General features: G+C 37.5%; 1 protein-coding gene across 4 annotated transcripts in view; it reads right to left on the bottom strand.

Moving 5' to 3' along the window:
- Window positions 1–24,209, bottom strand: part of KHDRBS2 (KH RNA binding domain containing, signal transduction associated 2) — a 346,911-nt gene that overhangs the window by 216,354 nt on the left and 106,348 nt on the right. For all 4 annotated transcript variants that reach the window (XR_007889030.1, XR_007889031.1, XR_007889029.1 and 1 more), the window contains exon 3: window positions 20,317–20,433. Coding sequence is in view for 1 of the 4 variants with exons in the window: in XM_051614663.1 (XP_051470623.1) it covers window positions 20,317–20,433 (117 nt within the window). In the remaining 3 variants the exon portion in view is untranslated. The remainder of the gene's footprint in view (window positions 1–20,316; window positions 20,434–24,209) is intronic.

Raw genomic sequence — 24,209 nt, 5'->3', positions numbered from 1 at the left:
GAAGTGTCAGGACTACAGAGTGACAAGGAAGAACTGGTAGCATTTTTCATCACGGAGCTATTGAGGGCTTTCCAAAAGACTACGATCATTCTTTATGTTACATGCAGTAAGATGATTCATGTTTGCTTATTTTAAAAAGTATTTCCTACAAAGTATTTTAATAGCAGAAGTGTATCTGTTGTTTTTTTTTTAAGAAAATCTGTATTTGATAATGAAAATGTGCAAGTTTACACACACTACTGTAGTATGGTATGGCCTGGCCAAGAGATCCTTTTTGTTCCAGAGGTTATTAGGAGAAAAGATTATCATTGACAGCTTATTTGAAAGGCAAAAACAGCTTGTAGAACTGCTGAATGAAGCTTTAGTTCTGCACTGAAAATTGACAGCAGAATCTTAGATCTGCTAACAACTAGCCACGTATCCAGCTATAGCTTCTTTTAACACTTTTGTCTTCTGAACCCACAGGGAGAAGAGTTTTGCTCAGGGCCAGGCACAGACACCAGCACACCCTGCAGAGCCCACTGGCTCCAACCAGAGGTCTGGCAATGCAGACACTGCCTGCTCCAAGAAGGCAGAAGGAGCTGCCTGCAGCTGCACAGGATGGAGAACCTGCCCACTCAAACAACCCTGTTTGTCATCTTTACTCCTGCATTAAGCCACAGAGAACTTCAGGAAATAAAACTGGAAGGGGCAGTTAGGAAAATATGCATCAGTATGACCACAGGATTATCCACCTTACCACTGATCCTCAGTAGCCTTTAAAAACACTCCATAGACCACTTTTTCCCTCCATCCTTCATTCTTCTTGTGCCCTGGAGTCATGGAGAGGAAGTGCCACTGAGGGGAAATCTCATGGACTTCACAGAGCTGCTCTGTCTCATAATGCTGGATATCTCAAAATCGTCCCTATGAAACAGATGAGAAAGGAGACAGCCCCAGTCCACCTCCTCTCCTTTTCTCTCCTATCATTTTTTTCTTTTTACCTTAGATCCCAGAGAACATATGTACCATGGAAATTAGTTCACTCGAACTCCAAAATGACAAGGTGAGTTGGTAAAACTTCAGCGGACAAACTGATGAAGTGCAGACTTGTCTGATGTAGGTCAGGATCTAGTCTAAGTTGGATACAATGCCACATTGGCAAAATTGGACTGTGTATAAACACAAACAGAAAATGTCTCTGTTACAGCATGCTGGGTGGGCTTATGGACTCAGGTCTCTACCAGTTAAGACCTCATTTTATGATCCTATTTTCCAGAGGATAAATGCCACTAAATTTTTTTTGTAATTTTTTTCTTCCCTTTGAAAAGTGATCCATACTTGAAAGGCTTTGAAATGAACATCCCACTTTTTTTTTAAAGGCAAAATCCAGTTAACTTCCAAACACTTAGGAAAGTGGTATGTTAACTGCTGAGAAGGTCACAGCAATTTAAATCTTAAAAGATAAAAAAAACTCTGCTTAAATGGCTAACCTTTCTTAAGTGGTTTCTTACATTGCCTGCAAGTTATCTGATTAGCAGAAGTACAAGAAAAAAGGAAAAAACATACCAAGCTGCACAAGCAATAACTAATGAAATCTCATATGCAGCAATTTTCAACAAAAAGTACCATGTTCCTGGGTTCAATGAGAGCAGACTGGACAAAGAAAAAACCTCCTTTAGACACCACAAGGCTAAACATCTTTCAGTTTTCTAGAAGCATTCTAAAGAAAAATAAAATATTACCAGTCTTGTCTGAAGAAAAAAAAATATTAAAAAATTGACCTTATTGCTCATATTAAGTTGCATAATAAATATGTTAACATAGCAACAATGGCAGAGATTTTGGTTTGAAAGTTTTCTGATTTATGGGTATAAAGTAGAGCTGTGTAAATAATCTGCAATGAGCATTTAATTTGCTGAATTCTGACCTTTGCTTTTTCCTCCCAAAGTACCTAGTAGCAGAATTTTTGATGCCAATGCATTTGCATGAGATTAGCCAGTGAGCTGAATTTCCCTAGTGTTTATTGACCATGCTATTTCTCTTCCCTGAATGGACAAGCATTTCAGGCACAGGGAACTAGCAACACTGGACTACCAAGAGCATTTCTGGATGTGATTCTAGAATTTTCTAACAAAACTTGATAGTTCAAATACTAAAGAAGTTACTAGAAAAGAGATGGACACCAAAGAGAGATTAACTCATCCTGTGAAAGTCCCACTGGATCACTCTTTAAATAAATATCCAGTCTTCCTTTCCTCAGCACCCTGCCTTGTACCCTGGTTCTCTAAATCCATGTGCTCGCCAGGAGACACCAAAACCCCGAGTTCCCCTTGACACTGCTGGAGTGGCATTGGCTTTCTGGAAATGAAGTAAATTTGGCCCTAAGTCATGAATTCTTCTCAGTTCATTACTATGTTCTAGCTAGTTACTTTTAAAGGTAAACCCTTCTTTTTACATTATACAAGCATTCTTATCACACGCATTTCTAGGCTCATGAACATGAACCCCTATTTCTCATGCTCCACACTTTTTTTTGTTCCTAATAAAAGCAAAATTGACTTGAAGATCTAATGTTACAGATTAAACAAGGGGAATGACAGAACAGGTGCACTGTTGCAATGGACAAGTCAGTGAGCCTGTCAAATGACCTGTGGGATAGAAGGAGATGATGGGGCAGACTTCCATTAGAAGAAAAATTAATGAGCAGAGGGGAAAAAAAACCCAGCATTTTCTGACCTATGTGTGCCTACAGTTTGAGAAGAACTTTCTCTGAAGTCATCTCTTTATTACAACACACTTCAAATCACCAGAAAAGGAGGGTCCGGAGAGCACACCTGAGTCTTTCCTATGGCTTTACACCATGGCTGAGACGACAGAGCATGTAAAATTCCCTTGCAATATAAATACTCGGTGCTGTGGCATGAAACTTCTTCTCAGACAGAAATCCATCTCAGTATGAAGCAATAGACATTAAAAATCTCTTTCCCTACTTCCTATTCAGAGGGAATGGTAAAAATCATAAGGACGATTAGTCAGATGAATACTCTGACTTACTGGAAAAAATATAATTATTTTATCCATATAACCCAGACTGAAAAGATAGAATAGTATCTGATGCATGCTTGAGGAGAATTCTTCAGAACTTAAGAAAGCAGGAAAATGTTTAATTCACAAGGATGGTTTATCTGCTACACTCTCAAGCAAGTGTCATGAAGATTTTCCTGACTGGGTATCCTTTGATAGCTCTTTCCTGTTATTCCATTTATGCAAAAATAAATTAATTAAGCATTTTATAACAACTTAGAAGTTTCCAGAATGAGTGGGGGTTGGAAGGCAGGAACTGATGCATGCTTTCTGTCTGTTAAGAAACTGAAACCCAAAGTTTGGAAGAGTTCATCAAGCAGGGCAGACTCCAGTCAGAAACCTACACTTCTGGTAGGGCTTTGACATTTATTTTATATTCTGGCTTTGTGAAACAGTGCTTCACATCTATTGAATTATGTGATTTCCAGCCATCATCTGTCACCAGATCTCTCCAGGATTTCCAGAATTTCTCAATGTGTTTTTTGTGGTACTGCAGACTGGCTGGGAGGCTGCAAGCAATGCACTGTTGGACCGGCAAGCCAGTGCCATTTCATACCTCCTTTCTGAAGCACCAAATTCTTGGAAGAATATCTGGATTCCCATGTGGAATATTATGCTTTAAAAGGCAATTTTGTATGCATTGACTTCTTCAATGAAACTCTGTAAAGTATGTGGAGTTGTCTTTTCTCACAGACAGGACAGCCCCCTCAGGCAAGGAAGATAAAAGATGGTGGAAGAGCAATACAGTGGCGGCTGCCAATCCTCAATGGCCACTGTGTCTGCTTTAACTGACATAATGCTTATCAATACCCAGGTTTTGCTAATGAGAATACTGTGTGCATCAGAAAAACACTGAGTCATGCTTCCTAGCACTGTTGGTGTTATCCACAGCACCCTCTCTATGAGGCTTACTCTGGAAATGAAGACCGACAGCTTGTGAGGACTTGGCACCACACCTGTCCTTCAAAGCCCGAGGCTGCCAGAGCCCAGCGATTAGAGGACAGAAAAGGGCTTTCAAGCACAACAAGAAAGGACACAGCAAGTAAGAGAACTGCTGTGTACACAGTAGCAACACTGGTAGTTTGAAATGAATACTACTGAATGGCTGGTAAAGTGTTTAGGAGACTCAAACATTCAGTCTAGCAGAAAAACTGGGAATTGAAAACACTTAAGAAACTGCAGAATCAGATATTAAAGTCATCCACAGGTGATTAAACTGGTTTTCGTAGCGGACATCAGAGGTATGAGAGGGATTTAGAAATGCCGTGTTATGTTTCAACTAAACTGCTTCTGAGTCGGAACATTATAAGGAGTAAAGATATGCCCAGGAAAGAGCAATCAGGCAGAAAAGTAAAATATACACAGAAGAAATTCAGAAGAATTTAAGAAATTATGAGTGGTCGGAAGAGAAATATTAATCCTCTCAATTTTGAAGAAATCCACAACCATACCCATATGCCAAAAGCTGTATTACAGACATGACAGGTACATATCCAGGCAGTATGGGGCAGATCACACAGAGTATGCCAGGTCACACCAGTGCACACCTGGAGTTTCACAAATATAAAGGGTAGGAGGCAAGTGTGTTCAAGTTTACAATAAAGGACAGGTGAGATTTTAAAGGGCACTAGACACCTATGTTTAAGTAAATCAATATTCAATGCTGTTCAAGGAGTACAGACACCAGTTCAGCTTGCCTCAAGTAAAACATCTGGATTTAGTCAGATGAAGAGATCTTTGTACCCTAGTGATGGTGCTCATTAAATATCCACTGATTCCAACAGGACTTTATGCACTTTGTTTCATGTAGTCACCTACATTTATGCTTCCAAATCTGCAGCTCTATTCACTCACAGCACGGATTTAGATGAGACGGCCAAAGTTCTGTGGGATCGGTGGCAAAGCAGAAGATGGACTGGTGTACATCGAGCAGGAACGTTGCCAGCGCTTGCATGGCCTTGTTAGGTAGAGGGATGTTTATTTCTTTTCAAATCATACAGTATTCAATATCTTGTGGACAGTATTATTTTTCTTGGATTAAATAAAGATGCATTTATTAGCTTTGTTATACAGGAGGACATTTTATTTACTTATTTATTTACTAAATTTATGTTTTCTGTTGTACCATGTCAGAGATAACACTGTAGCTATATTAATTAACTTGCTTCTTTTTACTGTGGATAAACATGTTGGTCGTGATACTTCTCTCAAAAGTTTATCTTTGAAAAATTATGTTATTAAGAAGCTCATTATTTTCCCTTTTCAGGAACACTTTTGGTTTCCCAGTTTACATACAAATTCAAAAGACCATTGTATACTGCTTGGCAGAATATTTTATACCTTACTGCAATCTGCATATCCTCTAGAAAAGTGTCACTTTGTATTCCAGCTTTATATCATGTTGCAAAAACAGTGCTGTCATTTTTACAAAAGCTGCTTGGTTAAGTCTTTCTTAGCTGTGTCGAAACGAAATTGAAACACAGTATTTAAAGACTGTTCACCTGAACCAGTAGTCTGCCAGAAACACATTTACGAAATGCCTAAAAAGAACACTCTCCAACCACTTTTGAAATTATATTCATATTCATAAGACTTTGGAACAACATAAAGGCCAGTGAAGAAATTGGGAATGGAGAGACAATAAGAACGTATTTAATTATGTAAGGCAGTGAAAGTTAAAACAAGATATAAGATGGCAAGATGTAATAACAGCAATATGAGATTCCGTATGTTCTTTTACACATGAACATAATCGATAACAGTTAAATAGCCTATTCTATATTTTTAGGTTAAAATTTAGACAACTATAAACAGCAATCTGGTATTTAGGAACCATTATTCTTACTCAAGTTGGTAACTTTGATGTTAACAGCTGATTAAGGTAAGAAAAAACACAGCGGTTTTCTTTTGCCTTTATCATGCTCAATAAAGAAGCTTTCTCCAATAATGACACTACAGCCTGTCAAAAATTAATTCCAGTCGGACCTCTTAAGGAGATATCCCTATGCAAACCAATAATTTAATGGGAAAATAATCTGGAAATTGTAATAAACTAAGTATATAAAAATCATGAACAGAACTGAAAAGTATACTACTGATTTTCTTCAGACACAAAATCTGAGACAACAGAGACTTCCTACATCAGAATCTATTTAAGCAGTAACCACAGAATACAAATTAGTGATGTCTGAGATTTTCTTCTACTAAAACACTGTCCAAAGTCACTGCAAACAACTGACCATAACTAGACTTTATTTAAATATGGGCTTCAGTGCAACCTCAGGCTCCAGCATATATACATGTGAAGTCTTTGGAGCTTAAGGCAAAAACTTAATGCTCTTACTATCCTTCAAGATAGACATAAACATTCAGGCTGGATGTTTGTCCTGGTTTGAGCTAGGACAGACCTATGTTGCAAGCCCAGGTATCTTTATGTCTGCTCAAATTAAGTCAGCATTTATATAATTTAATTATAGAATCACAGAATGATTTGGGTTTGGAAGGGACCTTCAAAGATTATGTAGCTCCAAACCCCCTGCCATAGCAGGGACGTCTTTCGCTAGATCAGGTTGCTAACAGCCCCATCCAACCTGACCTTGAACACTTCCAGGGAGGGGGCATCCACAACTTCTCTGGGCAGCCTGTTCGAGTGTCTTACCACCTTAATCGCAAAAAAAGGTCTTATGTTTGATTTAGCCTACCCCCTTTCCGTTTGAAACCTCTGCCCCTGTCCTGTCACTACAGGTCCTGCTAAAAACTATTTCTCCATCTTACAGGCCCCCTTCATGTTCTGAAAGGACATAAAAAGGTCTCACTCTGCAGCCTTCTCTTCTCCAGGCTGAAGAACCCCAACTCTCAGCCTGTCTTCATAGGAGAGGTGCTCCAGCCCTCTGATCATTTGAATGGCCCTCCTCTGGAACCGCTCCAACAGGTCCGTGTCTTTCTTGTGCTGGGGACCCCAGAGCTGGATGCAATACTCCAGATGGGGTCTCAGGAGATCAGAGCAAAGGGAGAGAATCAACTCACTCAGCCTGCTGGCCACACTTCTTGTTATGCAGCCCAAGGTACGACTGGCTTTCTGGGCTGCCAGCAGACATTGCTAGCTCATGTCCATTTTTCATTCATACACTTCACTATCATTCTACAGTAATCTCATATAATCATTGCAAGACCAAACAAAAGCTTGAGCTTTTTCTTATGAACATTTGATGCTGTTTATATCAAAGTAGTGTTCACACCACCCAACTTCAGGCATGGCCCTTAGCTAAAGGAGAAGAATGGTATTGCCTAGCTATAGCCAGTGAAGACCCACAGCCTCTTGTGGCAGGAGTCCATCTGTGCGACATGAATAGCAATGCATGGAACCACATGAAGTTTTCCCTGCTTTTATGCCTGAGTTTCCTCAAACTTCAGAGACATGCATGTCCTTTTGACTTTTGCAGTCTCAAGATCAGGTCCACACTGGGGACTGTGCAGGTAAAGAAAGGATAAATATCCAAAGGGTTAGAAATTACCCAGATATAATAACATGACCTCTCTGAATTAAGAACAGAATAAAACCCTACATTTAAAAACAAAAACAAAACCAAGCAAACTGAAAACCCACATGTAAATAACTACAAGCAGCTCAAAGTTTCAACTAATGACTGTAGCAATCCCGACACCAAAGGCATCTAAACAAAGCAGAAGAGAATAAACAATATAAAAGTACCTCTTTATGTGTAGTCTCAGCATTTTTGTTCTGAGCCCCTGAGATGCCAAAAGCTGACAGGATAATTTCTAACATTTCAAATCACTCAGATACTCTCCTATCAGCCCAGGAGCACATTTGTCTTCTTAGTGACACTCTACTATGGCCTATTCAACATGTAATGAATGACTTTTCTACATTTAAAATTAAAATGACAGCATACATCATGAATCCTTCACAAAGGAACCAACTATCACAAATATAATACGGTGTGTGGAAGAAGTTCCAATTTTTCATGCTCAGTAATATTTGAGTCTTTCTTTAGCTTACAGAAAATGAAAGAAATATATAAAACTCAAGATATAGTAACCCATTAGACTGGTATCACCTGTCAGACCTTTGTTTCAACTCTTATCTAAACATATTCTTTCTTAGATTTCCTTTCGGGTATCAGGAATCTCTTCTAATATATACCTGCAATACTCCTGCCATACTTTCAGTCCCATGCATTCAACCTATTCCAAAGACACAAAAGATAATTTTTTTTTCTAATGACATTTCTTGATACAATGCAACAAGAAATCTTTGCACAAATAGCTTAACAGAATTTAATTAGGCATGCTGAATGGAAAAGCATAACGTGCTTCTATGCTAGTTAATGCATTGTGAAGGGTCATTTGATCTTGTTTTTCATAGGATAAGGCAATAATGTGTGGTAGAAAGGAATTCTCTCCTCAATCATATTAGCTTTTTCAGTTATCCAAGAGTATTATTTGCCCCTATTTCTCCCCTCTTAATTTTCTAAAATTCTGAATGCTATTTCTAGAGTCAAGAAATAATGCTAGATGAGTTAATAATTCAGTGTAGTATGACAATGTCTAGATTTCAGTGCTGTACTACATTCTACAAATAATACAATAAAAATGTGAAAATCTGCCCTTATTACTATGTAACACAAGCATATTTTCTAGCTGAGCCATGGAGAAGACTGGTTTAGAAATAAAAGTCCACATAACTTGGTCTATGATCTAGCATAAGCTCTTTGAAAAGCTTAAATCTATTTGTGAAATGGAATGCAGATCCATGTACATGTGACATTCTAAAACATATGACATTATATTAACTTTTATTTCAATACATGTTCTTCCATTTTAATACATGTTCATCAATTCTGCTGGAATTCTTTCACACATTTAGAACAGACGGTTGCCCTCAGTCTCCCCACTTTCTGCCTGAGTCACACTGTAGGCTTTTTTTATTTGTTTGTTTGGTTGATTTTTATTTTTAAATACTCACAATAGTTTACAGTAGGGTATGTATTCTCTAGTATGAAAGTACATTTTGCAAATTGCTATTTTATATGCCTATCTGAACTGAAACACCCATTTTCTGTGAATTCAGTTAAACATAGGAGGATTATAGTGCATTCAGTCTTATGTTCTCAAGCTGTAGGGATCTAACAAGTACAAAAGAGATACATACAGGTAGATGAAATTAATAACATTCCTATTCACATAAGAAAAAAGTGAATTATAAAATTATAAAAGACTAATACTAAAATACTGAAGAAAAGTGGATTCTCAGGAGAAATGCTTTGACATACACTTTCCTTTTTTATTTTTAGAACTTGGAACAGAATTGGCTTCCTGTAAGTGAAATGGGAATTTTGAATAGTCTCACTCCTTCAGGGACTCTTAAGATCAGGAACCATCTCACATACTTTTAGTCTCCCAAAACTCAGGTGTGGACCCCAAAGCAAACCAGAGAAGACGGTGGGATTAATCTCATGTATCTAGAGGATGTAAATGTCCAAAGAAGGAACAGAAGCAACAGGCTGACATTCACTACAGAGAAGAATCACAGAGTAACTTGCAATAGAGCGCTGGAGGAGGAATCTCTCTCCCCATGTACATTCCATGATGGTCAGAAGGCATTTTTCATGAGCGAGAATTTATCTGTCTTTTTGTATGACAGTGCTGGGCTGTTGCTGCAGGACTAGCAGGCCACTCAAAACCAGAACAGTGGAAAACCAATGGTAAGAAATTTATCCCCAAAAAGTACTTGGTGCATATAGTAAGCATTTTCCATCTACATTATTAATCAAAGATTGTTTATAATCCAGCCAACACAGAGCCAGGAGGGTGATACAGTATTTTATTCCCTGTGATAGCTACCTGCATCATGGGAGGAGAAGGCAAATCTGCAGATCCATTACAGTGTTCTGCTCATGTAATAAGAGGAAAGAGAAGATGTCAGATACCATATAAAACTAAAGGTAGCTATTCCCAGGGCAGAACTGCAAAAGGTTCATGAGACACATGATCTTCAGCACAAATGACCTGGAGTCTGGATCTTCAAGGAGACAAAACCAAATGTTTTGATTCAGAGGTTCAATATCACATAATTTTTTACCATGGACATTCTAGTATCATGATTAAGCCTCTTACTTAAAACTAGAAGGAAAAAAAAATATCATATATTTCATTGTGTCAGAATTCCAATATATTAACTTCTGTGAAACATGCTTCAGCAACTGCAGTTAAATCTTTGAAAGAATAAACTAAAATATTAATTCTGTTTGCAACAGTTGACACAACAGTTTGGCCTTGAAGCAGTAAAGCAGAATTAATAATTTATCATCAGACTATTCAGGAATACACGCTTGCTACATCAATTTAAAGAAATGTGAAACATTATTTTTAGTCTTGCATACATACCTATGGATCAAGTTTTTTATTAGCCAAACTCAGTATAATACATACCAGTGTTACACTAGAGTTAATTAAGATGGTTAATTATGTTTTTAATTAAGGAAGTATGGCTTGTTGGCCATTCCCTATACCTCCGTACTGTATAAATGGACCTCTGAAGCAGGATTAACAGCATAATACAAAGGAAACATCCTTTTTCTTTCCCTCTCAGGCCAGATAAAAAGCATTTGGTAACAGACTTCTTTAATGTAACAGGAGATAAAGTAGGACCTGTAGCTGGACAGAAAAACAGAGCTGTTTTTGTTTGATTTTTTCCTTCCACTTCAAAAAATGACTCTTAAGTGAATTCTTCAAATTTTATAGATATCCTCTAAATGATTCATCCACTGGAGCACCAAAGCACAAACACACAACTCGCAGCAAGGGTTTGTAAACACAGAACAGGATGACTTGCCATACAGGCCTAAATTCAGCAAAGGATTTGCACATCCATAAGCTAAAAAAATCTCAGCCACATCCCTGTGTCTTCTAAATGCAGTTTATGGAATCAGGGTTACTTCTAAAGACTTGGTTTCAAAGAAAGTTCTCAGTGTGAAAGGCAAAAGATGACAAAAGATGGGGATCAGGGTAAGGCTTTATGTGCCTACTTTAACTGGTAATCACTCCCCAGTTATCTAAACAGGTAAAACATCATACCCTTACAAGAAAGGGAAAAGAACCTGAAAGCCTGGAACACAGCTCCAGGTGTCCTTAGCACTGGGATGTATTTTGCATGGATAACAGTTCACTCATTGAACTCAGAAAACTTCAAATTTAGTGCAATATCATGCAGTTTTCCTAAAGAGATTTATAATTATCAATGAATTAATTCTCTGTAGACACCTCAAAAGTAGATGGGCAAAAACTGTTACCCTTTACTGTTGGGAAACTAAGAACCTAGGAACAAAAGCCAGAGCAACTGTGATGGGAACTAAATGCAAAATTTGTATTTCTCTTTACTCCAAATGCCAGTTCCATACTGGATTGAATTAATGTTCATAAAATAACAGAAATAAGAAAAATAAGGAAAAAAATCAATAATTCCATTTGCAATGTTGGTATCATGCCTTCAGATTTCATTGCATGTTCAGAGTAATGACTGTCCAGAGCTGCACTCATGCATTTAGCAATGTTTGATAAAACAGAAATGTACCTCATGCTCAAGTGTCCTTGGATAGGAGCTGCTGTCAGAGATTACGTAAAACTCGTATTTCTCTTTTTTGGAGAAGATGAAATGATGGTGAGGCATTTTGTTGTTTGTTTGTTTTTTAAGATATGGCTATAAACTCAAGTTAAATCTGTACAGATTTCCTTAAAGTTGTAATTGAGAAGCCACAAATTATTGCAGATTGTATAAAATCTGATGAAAGTATAGCTCTACAGTTATACTGACATTGGGCAGATAAATGAAAAAGGAATGCTACATTACAACAGTAATAAATCAGAAAAATAATCCAGAGACTAATCAATGTCTCTGAATAAGAGAACATTAATCCCTAATGGAGATATTACAAACAAAACAATATCTAGCTTATCTATCTAAATTCCACTCACCATCTTCTCCTATTATGTTTATCGTGGAATCAAATTTCAGAGGACTCCAAAGAGCTGTTGCTCCAAGTCTGATTTTTTTCATTATTCTATTTAATTGTGTGCACTGTAATTTAATTTACTGTAATGCTGCCTCTATTGTGGCAATGCAAAATTCCTTGTAACAGTAGCCCATTAAAGTATATTAACAGTATTTATCATGATCCTCAAGAGTAGAGATAACATCATGCATGGAAAACTGGGATCTAACGTAATTGCTGTAAACAATTCAAAGCAGTTCTTTTTGCATTTATCTGTATGTATAACAGCAAGAACAATAACTGTAAAACAAAACTCAGCAAGATTAAACCTATTTTTTATAAAGCCTCATGCAGATAAATAAAATACTTTGGAGTATAAATCACTGTTCTGAAAAAGTATCAATGGGAAAAAACGTAGTGTGAAAAGATCCACAGTGCCCCAAATTGTGTAAGCCATTGAGTTAATTTATTTAAAATTTCCTTGTCTCTTTTTTTTTTTTTTTTCCTTCCTCTCTCTCATACATCAACATGCTGGGTTTTTTTCTTCCCAAGCTTATCTTCTTTTAAAAAAACATTTTTGCCCACTCCAAGGGCACTGATGTTACTGTCAGGACTCACACTGACTATGTACGTCAGGTTTGTAAATGCCATGGGTGGAAGAAGGAACTTCCATTTGGAAGGAAACCACAAGGAAACCTTTTTGGCAAGGTGAGACAACAGAGTCCCCCTGTAGTCAGCAGGCAGCAACTGAACCACACCAAGAAGCACAGAATGATTCTCTGGCTGATTAAATCTGAATGACCTGAAATCAAGAAGAGTTTGGCAGAGATCTGGATATCAAACTCAGACATTTGCATGTAAAATTGGCACCATTACAGAGGACAATGGCAGCTATGTTACTCATCAGCTTGTTTCTAAAGCATAATATGTGTGTACACAGCTTTGCTTACTTTGCTGGGATATTTAGAAAACCTTATGATATTCCACAAACAAAAAATGTACACTGTTTTCAGGTAAAAAATGTAGTAAAATTTTACAAGTTGGCAAATGAAAGAGGATGTAATATTTCAGTCCTTCCAATAATACATATTTTTCTTCATTAAAAGCCATCTTTGCCCTTCCCACATTCCTCTCTCTTGACACTTATTTGCCTTGCCTCCTTTAAAGCTTCATGCTCCTCCACCACTTTTAACTCAGAAGAGAAAGAATAAACCTGAAGCACCATCTCAACATTTTGCTCCTTGGATGCAGTCTAATTTAGCAGAAAGAGACTAATGTGTTCCACCTTTTTAAAAACAGCAGTTCAAGTCTTGCAATTGTCCTGTCATAACTAAGGAATGTGTAACTCTATCATTGGATGTGAGGAAGGCAATGAAGACTTTTAATATCACCACTCTGTTGCATCAGTAATAAAACAGGGATTTTTTCAGCATCTGTTTGAAGTCTGATACAATTCTTTTGTGAGGACAAAGTAATTTTCTGAACTGTAAGCCTCAGAGTATAAAATTTTAACACGGAGTGAAATTGTCCTCTTGGCTATTACATTTTGAAAATGCCATCACTAATTACATGGAAGTATCGTATCACTCTATGAATCAAGTTTGCAGGAAACACTTAAAGTGATATATATCTGGTTGAATCTCTGCAGCCATTCTAACATCTCTATCTTCAGAATGGGATTTTAGTCTAAAAATTAATAGAGAAATATTTGGAGATTGCATTTGACTTTCATTTGCTCACTCAGCAAAATACTAACAGCAATTTATCCCTCTCAGTGGTCATTAGCAAAACTGCCACCAGCTTCAGCAGTGTAAGAATTGCACTTCTGGGATACTGAGATTGTTAGAGGACTTCTTATAGATTTCCTTAGGAGTCAAAGATTATTATTGCAATAATTTTTATATTTTATTTAAATTACAAACATTTTAAGTACTTAAATGAGTGTCCCACTTTCCTGATTGTTTTAACCTACCTTTGCATGTAACCAACCTATGAACTTTAATTTTTCAGCAGTAATTAATACAGGTCAAGGTTAGAAAGATTGTAAACTTGATTTTTCTGCCATCTTTGCAATCTAGAATAAAAAGCTGTGTTCTGATTTTCCATGTTTATACAGAAACATAAGTCTTTGTTATGTATTATCAAATAATTTCATAAAAACAGCATATCAACAAGGTCAAAGGCTTGTTCATTGTCTTTTTATAAACACACAAGCTTGCACATTTTTTTTTTGTATTTACTGCTTTTTCCAGAAAAGTACATGTGTGTAAGTTACAGAATCAATAAAACAGTCTGTTTCAAATATTTACAGCCCAAAATTTGTAGTCCAAAATTTATCTCTGGGAGACCACGAAGGCCATGAAGTCTTTTTATTTGTTCAATTTAGAATTTTTCTCTCCTTACGAATATTCAATCAGCAGAACACCAGCATAGTAACCTTCCCTGATGTCTTTTTGTTACTGGTGCCTCAGGAAGGGACTGGCTGAGAGATGGTCAGGAGATAAATATGGCATTTCTGTGATGCAGCAAATCCTGATGGGTAATTCTTGGCTCTGATGGTAGGCAAGACCTTGCACCAGTGAAAACCAGCTCCATTCCCACAGAGTGCAGACAGGCAAGAGGCAAAAACCCCAAAATATGCAAGAGTATTTTAAAAAATGAAGAGGTTGCTGACTCCCCAGCTGTAAAGATCCTCACTTGAGTAAACACATTATTTTTGTGCCAGAGAGAAGACATGTGACTGAAATACCTCAGTTTATGGTGATATTCATAGAATCATAGAATGGTTTCGGTTTGAAGGGACCTCAAAGATCATAAAACACACAAATTTAGCTAAAAGAATGTGGCTGGGAAGCACAGAAGATTACTTGCTTTTCTTAGTTTTTACACTCTGGGTAAGAGTGTCTGTGGCACTCAGAGGTTGAGGGTGGTTGTTATATTTGTAATTGTTCTTAGGATTTTTATATATTGTTGTTGTTTTTAGCTGATGCTCTCTTCCTACTTTTCTATCCTTTCTTCTCCCGTTTGTGCACATCTGCTGGCCTGCAGCTATTCTGCCATCTAGGCAGGCAAGCAATAAGTGTGCTAAAATTTCCTATTTTCCTTATCTATCTTTCAAAACCACCACGTAGGAAAAAAAAAAAAACAACAAAAACACAACACAATGTTGAGCCACCCAGGAGGTAGCATTGGATTGTCGAGCCACGGGGTGATGTGGCATTCAGAATGTACAGTGCTTGTCTCGAACAATCCAAGAGATAAGTGATGGACTTTGGCACTCAGGATATCTGTTGTCTGTCTTGTGGCATCTGAGAGTTGAACAACTGTTGATGGACTAAAGAGATGTCTCAGCAACCCACTCAACTGTTTTGCTTCCCCTCCTGCAATGTGTACCTGAGAACTGGGGAGTTTAATGTGGGACATGCTGAGCTTGGAGAAAAAAAAAGGAGATCTACAGCTGGTGCTGGGACAGTGATAACCAGGCCTTGATATGATATCTCATGAAAACCACCAACTTAGCAGGACAAAACAAAGAGTGCTGGTCTCAAGCCACTTCCTAGGACTGAAACTCGACTGCAATAAACTAATCCTGTGGTGCCAGTTGTCTCAACCTCCTCTTTGAAATGGCTGGTCTTAACACTTAGCCAAACAAAGACTATCTGCAGGACATAGCCCTGGAGCCGTACCTACCCCCCTGCTATCTCGGAGGAGCACAGAGAAGATAGCAGGATTTTCTCCCTTACTCAGGGAGAAAAGTGGGGGTGCAGTGGGCAAGAACTGTATAAAAATCTGTGACACTATGGGTGCATTTGAAGCACTTCCCCACCAGGAACCACTTCCCCACCGACGACATCGCTGGACCGTGGTGGTAACTATGCTCTTGCTTGCTGTCCTCTGTATTTCTGCTTTCTCCTTTCTTTTCTGTCTCTGTTTTCCTCCCTGTCCTATCCGCTCTAGGGACTTTGCTGTGTTACTCTAATAAAAGCTTGTTGTGCGTGTGACATCTGACCTTGTTTGCGTCTTAATTTCACCATTTGGGATCACCTTTAATAAAAAAGTGCCACGTATCCGAATACCGGATCGTGACAGTGTCCTGGAAGGAAAACAAAGGAAACGCCTTCTCGGAATAAGTTGATTGGCACAGCTCTGACGAGCTGGCGAAACAGAAGAGGGGTCAGACAGCATGTGTGGACACAATGAGACACCTAGGAGAAACAATGAAAATACAAGCATCCAAACATTTTTGAGTAAAGTCCCATCCATGTGACTTTTCATAAATTAATTCTACAGGTATCTGTAAGTTTTGGTGGAGATACAGTCTGACAAAGAAGAAAGGAAAGCATGTGCTAAGGCGGCATGTGAAAGCCTCCCAAGGACTGGTAATCCCTGGAAGTCTTTTGGTGCTGGTGAGCTTGCATGAACATACAATCTGAAGACTCTAGACACTAGACACCAGACTGAAGATATACATTCTGTAGAGGCTGTGGAGCACCAGCACACACTGGTGTCAGCAATGGGTTCCATAATTTGCCCCACATCCAAGATGTAATGGTAAGTGTGGAGGGTTCTTAGGGAAACTTGGAAGGGCAGGAGTACGTTGACTCTTCCCACATACTCTCCCCAAGCTCCAGCAATCTGCAGTCAGGTCATGCAGCCCTTACAGGCAGTTCTAATGACACTACTGTGGCTATTTTATCTCTGGCCCTAAATGTTCTTCATTTTCCTACAAAATACACTCTTACTGCTATAGTTTATGTAAAAAAAGTTATTCCAGCTCACTGCATACTTTTTGTTGTTGTTGGTTTTTAAATGGCACAGTGAAAAGCATTCATTGCATAGTTGAAAAGGAGAAAATCTGCACATATGTCTGAAAGCAATAAATTCATTCCACTTGTAATGACATTTCTTCTGTCATTTGATTTTGATTGTTTACCTTTACAATTACCCCCGATGCTGCTGGAAAAGGAAGAAAAAGAAATGGAAAAGAATCAAAAGCCAAGCAATTCAACATGACTGTTTCATCTCATCAGTATCTGTTCTGAAGAATGCCTTTGCATATTTATAATAGCATGGTACTGCAGGAATTACATCCTCACCTTTAGTGTCAGGATGTAAGTAAGCAGGATAATCAGAGCTCAACCTGTTCTAAGAACTCACTGGAAATTGGCTATGTTCTTAGGGTGGGTCCAATTCTCAGTGGTCATGGCTGTGCTCAACACGTTGAACAATACTGTCTCTATGATTTTAAAATAAATGGGGGTTATTAACATAATAAATATTTTAAAATTTAGCTACAGTTTGGCATGCCAAATCAAAAGGAAGACGTATCTCAAAGCCAGTATCACCTTTGGTTGTGCCTACCAGACTGCCCATGTTTCATGATGGTGCTTGTTTTTTCCTGTCAGAACACTGTAGGATATTTTTCCTGTTACAGAAAACCTAGACTTCTGAGCCAGTGTCATTAGCTTAAGCACAGAGATTTAAGTACTCATATTAGTTATGCTATTCTGGAAGATTCGTAAGTATTCTTTATATCCCAAATAACATTATTAAAAAGCTAATGCAGTAACACTTGGGCATCCCTTCATCAATTTCTAACATAACTTTCTGTGACATATATGTAAGTTCTGTGCTATTTAGTGCACAGTTGGAAATATTCATAATATTCATTTTAAGTAAGCTGCATTGCCTTTTCAAATTTATCTATCCTGTTCCCACACCTGTAGGCACAGCAGATATTCAAAAATCTCAAGTCACTCTTATCAAGTGTTTCCTGACCCTTTGGAAAGGAATAGTCCCAATCATTTAGTCTCTGAAAACACCCACAGTTCTCTTTATTAAAGACAGGGAAATTCTGAAAAGCAGATATACCTCCCCAACAGAGCCTATTTGCCGGAACTGGAAACTGCCCCTCCATAGGTCCAAAATTACAGAGTATGGCCAGAGTGATTCCTTGTAGCACTAAAAAACCCCAAATTACTGCATCAGTTCTTTTCAAAGAGTGAGCACCTAAGGATTTAGGGCATAAAAGTATTTAGTAATTTCCAGCAGACATCCTGCTTCTGCTGCTCTGACGCAGCTCAGCATCCAGCTGCATTGGACTGGAAGGGAAAAGCACGTGTTTGCAGCCTGCCTAGGAAGTATTATGGTTCATGGTACAACAGTCAGCTTTAAGGAAATTCTAGTTTACAGGGATAAACTACATGAATTTTCCTTGAAAATTCCTCCACAAGGAAGATTCATCCACCAATATACATAAACTGATTTCTTGTATAGTACAAAATAACCACAACAAGCCTCCAGACTTTGGCAATTTGTATTTTAATTAGTAAAAAAAAACTTTGTAAACAAAACCAATGGACTTGTTTTATGGCGTGAAAACTGTTCTAGCAAGAACGAGTTGGATTTTCCTTATTGATGGAGCAATTCATGCTATTATTTATGCTCACAGCCAAATTAATTAGATTTTACTAGCATCTCAACCTAGTATACACTCTCTGAAATGCTAATTGTAATTTTTACCCGTCCTGTGACCACTCTCAGCCTCTTTTGCTTAGAACTGGTAACACTGATGTACATGGATCAGATAATTCCTCTCTCTCACTGTAATTGCACAGGGATTTGGTTTTCATTTGAGTCAGTAATGTCTAAACTGGATTAAGGTAACAGCTGCTTATGAAGCCTTCTCCACAGAAATTGCTATCATCATTACCGTATTTAAGGCTCTTTTACTCTATAACTTCATTTTTAACCCATTCTTATATGAATGAGTTTCCATGATGCTTAATAACTAAACAAATATTGTATGAAGAGGAAAAAAAAAAACACTCCATATTTTGTTTTTGCTGACATACTCATGAGTGAATGTAAAAACTGGCCTGCTGGCACTGCTCATTATGACCAGATGAAATTCAAACGATATGATAAGAAGAATGTCCGATCTCAAAATTGGAGGACTTAGTCCATTTATGTGTTTTTAAACATCTTTATCTGGTAAAAATCTCTTCACACTCCCCTGTCAGGGCAAATTGCTGCTCTTGGCAATAACAACCTGAGTGGGTGGCTGGGAATGGAGCTGACAGATGCAATACTGATGCAAATTACTGCTACTTAGGAGCACATGCATTCATTCATCCGGGGAGTCATTTTTTATCATTCCAGAAGCAAGCCAAAAGTCATAAAATATTTTACTTGTCAAAACCTAGAACTAAAATCTTTAGTGTATTCAACATTTATTACCATAAAATATAATGTTAAATACATGATTGAAGTGTCAGTATGCCCAATTTCATAAAGAAATCTCTGAAAAAATTAAATACAGTCTGTGTGCCTAATTTGTCTGTTTTGTGGGGGTTTTTAAATATTGCAATTGGAGACCTTATAACACCAGTGTGACTGCCGATAAGCATTACCAAGATCAAGTAATGCCAACCATAAAATCCTGATTAGCCTTTCCTTCACTCCGGCTTATTATTTCTTTCATTATTTTAGCTACTGAGATGAATGACAGAGGCTGCAGAAAAGAAAGCAGAATAATGCACACAACTAAAAGCAATATACAGTTCAGTGAAATCAGCAGTCTTTATTTCGGTGTTGACCATGATGCTGCTGTTCTACAGACCATACAGTGAGACGACAGAATGCAATCAGCATTTGTTATTTGGATCAGATATATATGAAGCTGTCTTACCTTCCAAATAACTACCTTACGTGCCTTGACAAGGCAGTGCTTCCAACACCTTTTTTTCTTTTATCTATAATGCATTTTTTAACCAAATTAAGCAAAACTTCTATTTTACCTTATCTGTTTTAGAACTGTGCCCTGATTAAATAATCAATCTTTAAAAATAAAGTCCCATCTCTAAAGAAACAACAGAGGTAACCTATTTATGTACATCAATATTAAAGCAGTAATCTGCACAGGTTAGACTTTTTTGGAAGAAACAGACTTCTCTCAGAACAAATGAACTTCAAGCTGGTTTCTCCTTTGGGTTAACTATTTAAATAGCAGCGGTACTATGTAACTGTGATGTTCTACCATTATATGGGAAGCAAGCTCTGTGTAGAAAAAATGTATTTAAGCAACTGATGTTACTTGAAAAAAACAAATAAGCCTTAGAGCCAGAGTCTATTATGAGCCTATTAATTCAGTCCTTGATAAGTAAACAGACAATCTAAGTGTAACAGCTAAAGCACATATGTATAAACACTAATGGCAATCAGAACCGAGATACAGTACCTTAGCTTTATCCCTCATGGATCCTTTCCCCAGAATGGACATTTTTGCACCTGTTTCTTCTTGTAACCTCTTCAAGGAGTTTCCTCTTGGTCCAAGCAATTTTCCAACAAAATTGAACTAGAAAGCAAATAAAGAGAACTATTTTAGACCAAGCGGTATTTTTTCAAATACTTAAACTTTATAAACAAGCTGCTTAAAAAAGATATGTTTACTTTCCTGTAAAATAAAAGAAAACCAAAAGCACTCCTACTTAGCTCTGAGCCATTCGTAGGGATACAAGTTTGACGAACTGAGGTATCCTCTCATCTAGAGTGAAAGGCAGTAAAAGCACTCATGGTGTATCTGAACTGCAGGAGGCTCCTCTCTAGCACAAAAATGGCCAATGGCTACTTAGGTTTAGTTAATGGCTTAACACGATCTTTGTTATCAAGCGGTATGGGTGAAACCTAGAGAATGCATACGTTCTTTCCTGAGCTAGTCAGCTTTATTGGCAAAGTAATACATTCTGCAAAGTTAAAGCTTTAGATGGATTTTTAGGAATTGATGTTCTACACATTGATTTTAAAATAAGTGCCATTTTGTGCACTGGCTTCAAATATCTGTTTTGTCAGCAATGGAACAAATCAGAAACAATAGATCACTATAAGATACTCAAGGACACTTTCTGAGGATTTTAAAGAGTGCTGGTCTTTGTCTGACATGCTGCTAATGCTCTTGAACACTGCACAGTTCATGTGACACATACAACGTTGCTTTTTCTGTATGAAGAAATGTCTACATGAAAATCAAGGGACAGAACATTAAACAAATGTGCTAAAAGTTATATCGACCCAAACTAGCTAAAAGGGGGGAGATATTAAGTACCAGTAATTTGTTTATGCTATGATCAGTAGTCTCTTCAATTTACTATTTTTGTACACTTTCAAAAATATTTTTAAAACTCAATGGCATGCTGTCTTCAGAAGTTGAATGGGAGCCATCAGCACTTCCTTAAGTTGTTACCTAAATTACATTTAAGTCTGAATAGACAGTACTCTGGCCCAGCTTAGCCAAAGAAAAAGGTGTGAAATTGTATCAGAACTTCCTTGTTTTTATTTCAGAAATAAAGAACATGACAACAAATAGCGATAAAGAATATGCTGCTGTCAAAAATATACCTGAATGTCTTAAAAAGATGCTACAACATACCTTGGTTTCCATTACCTTCTACTTTAAAAATGGCAAACAAAGTTGAAATATTCCTGTTTACACTTTAGCAAGAATATAACAACATAAATGCATCTGCCATGTTAATAACAACCAAACTCAGAATCAAGTTGGATACCATAGCACCTAGGATGGCTTTCAGTCCAGGGTCTTGTTAATTATGAACCACTTGTAACTTCCTTCAAATATTGGGTAAACCATAAAAAAAATATAACATGTAATCACAGGAATAATAAACCTGTAAGGAGAAATCTACTGCCAACTAAAACAACATAACTGATTTCACCAAGATAACACATAATGTTGCAGGAAAACCGAACAAGTCTTGAAGCTCCAAACAAAGATTTTTAAAGGTTGCGTGCTTGCATTTCCTTCCAACTCTATCTGTTGATTGAATGAAAGTTATCAACACTTCAATAAATCCTACTCCATTTTGGGGCAGAATTTAGAGATGATGCCCTATTGTGGCATCAACAATACTATGTATTGAAACCGCAGCTATGCTTCTTCCAGAGACAACTTGGCTTAGTTTGGTTTCAAATTTCATATGAAAATCAGCCAAACAGTGAGGAAAGAATGGCAAGGACTGAATTTCAACTCTAATCCTGCACTTTGGACTTAATCTATTGATAGAAATAAGATTTCAAAAACTATATATCTCATGTATGTGAAGGTTTATTAGACATGGTAGAGCAGGCAGTAGAGCTTTTGTTCTTCTGCAGGGTCTTCATGATTTGCAGTATGACTGTTGACAAGTTATATCACCTAATATTTTGTGCCACTTTTACATCGCCAATCGGAGAAGAACCAACTACTGCTGTATCCTTTCAGTATCTCTTAATATTAAGAAAAGTTGCTCCTCAATTACTGGAAGAGCTATACTGCTACGTACGTTTGGAGGAGACTATGAGAAGGCCAGCCAAAGCTTGACTCCATTTGTTCTCTGAATGGAATAAAACTATTAAAATACACTTTATCAAGATTTATGCTGACCATTTATATTTTAGCACTTAATAAACTATCCAATAATTACCCTGACATATTGCTGCAAAGGAGTGGCATGGCTACCATAAACTATGTACTAAGTGGATTTTAATCACTTCCCAGGAAATAAGTGGCCGGGGATTTTAATTCTATTGATTATGTAGCAGACAGACACTCACACTTCATCCACCTTCTAAAAAACATATCAGGAAGCAAGCAGTTATAACTGAAGAACTGAACTGCTCTTAATTTGGTGTTGTCTGAAGCTGCAGAAAAGCCAGTGCACTGTATCATACATTCAACCGTTGTGCTCAGTCTTTCCAGCATGAGCCTATGGTCACTGGCTTTCCTTAGCACCAAACTATAGTCACAAAAGTACCAAAAGTCTGAAAACATTGGTAGAGTAACTTTGACTCAGTAGCATATGAAAAGTTAAATCCTTCAGGTTCATGTGTGGGTAAAACCATCACACAAGTAAGAGAAAGTTTCAGTGAACAGAACAAATTGTAAGAAACTTGAAACACAACTTTATTCTTCTTATTTATTTTATTAAGATAGGCTGGATAAGAATCTAAGCAGCATCAATTTTAATACTGGAAAGCATAGGCTCCTGTTACAGTTACACAAACACAGCCAAAGCATGTAGTGGCAGTGAAGGAAAGTGTGGAAACCCAGGCAGTTCGATAGCATACAATGACAAACCCCACCCACAAACACAGATGCCTGGTACAGCAAACACAATTGCAGATTTTATTTTGCAATCTTAATTCCTATGGCATTCTGCCACATATACAATTTTTCTGAAAATTATAGTAGCTGTTAAGTCTCTGGGATAATAACTGGTCATATACGAAGAGGAGAGCTGAGAAATGGTGACATACAGAAGAAAGAGTATTAACAGAAAGCTTTCATTGCTGGGGAGAAAACAGACTTTCACTCAAAAAATATGGTTATTGTTGTGTTACTAGATGTTTTTATAGGTGGCTTAACTTTTCCATCATATTTATGAACATGAGATAGGCTTTCTGTGTGCTTGTAAAAATCCTTCCTGGTTTATGGCAAAGATTTTGCACATTATTTTCTTGGACTTCTTAATCATTTGTCTAGGGGACACAGAGGCATGCCTTCAGGGGAAAATGATCAGGTGATAGCAGGGGATCTTATAATCAAATGCACTTGATGCTTTGTTTGTCTACTGCTGCGCGGTAATTTTTCTCCTCTGCAGAATACAACCTAACAAAGAATACGGCTTGATAGACCTTTTGAGAGTGTACCCACACCCCAACATCTTCCCGAACCAATGCCGACACAGTTTCACCAGGTTTATCTGCATCTTGATTAGTTTCACACTCCTCACACAGCGTGTAAAGTGCCCAAAGCCATTACTCTGGCTTCTCTGACTCCATCAGTTTCTGTTCATAAAACTTCTATACTCCTCTGGAAATAGCCAAATTCTTCCCTTTCCCAAACCTATGCTGTTCCCATCAACCTGTAAAGCTTTATGCTTACACACAAACAATACTTCCTGACAGATGAGAAGTTCTGCTTGAGTCTGTATACTAGGTATTAATATTTAAACCCAAAGATTAGATACCCAAGAAGTACACAGAAATTGGAGAAGACTTAAGAACTAATTACATGAAATTTCTTACAAAAAACCTGCCTATGTTAGTAAAAAGCTCAGGGCTGTACTCCATGCATCA

Source organism: Apus apus, chromosome 3 (assembly GCF_020740795.1).
Source record: "Apus apus isolate bApuApu2 chromosome 3, bApuApu2.pri.cur, whole genome shotgun sequence".
In the NCBI taxonomy this organism is placed as follows: Eukaryota; Metazoa; Chordata; class Aves; order Apodiformes; family Apodidae; genus Apus; species Apus apus.
The sequence above is the reverse complement of the archived record's forward strand: the minus strand, read 5'-3'. Positions and strand labels throughout refer to the sequence as shown.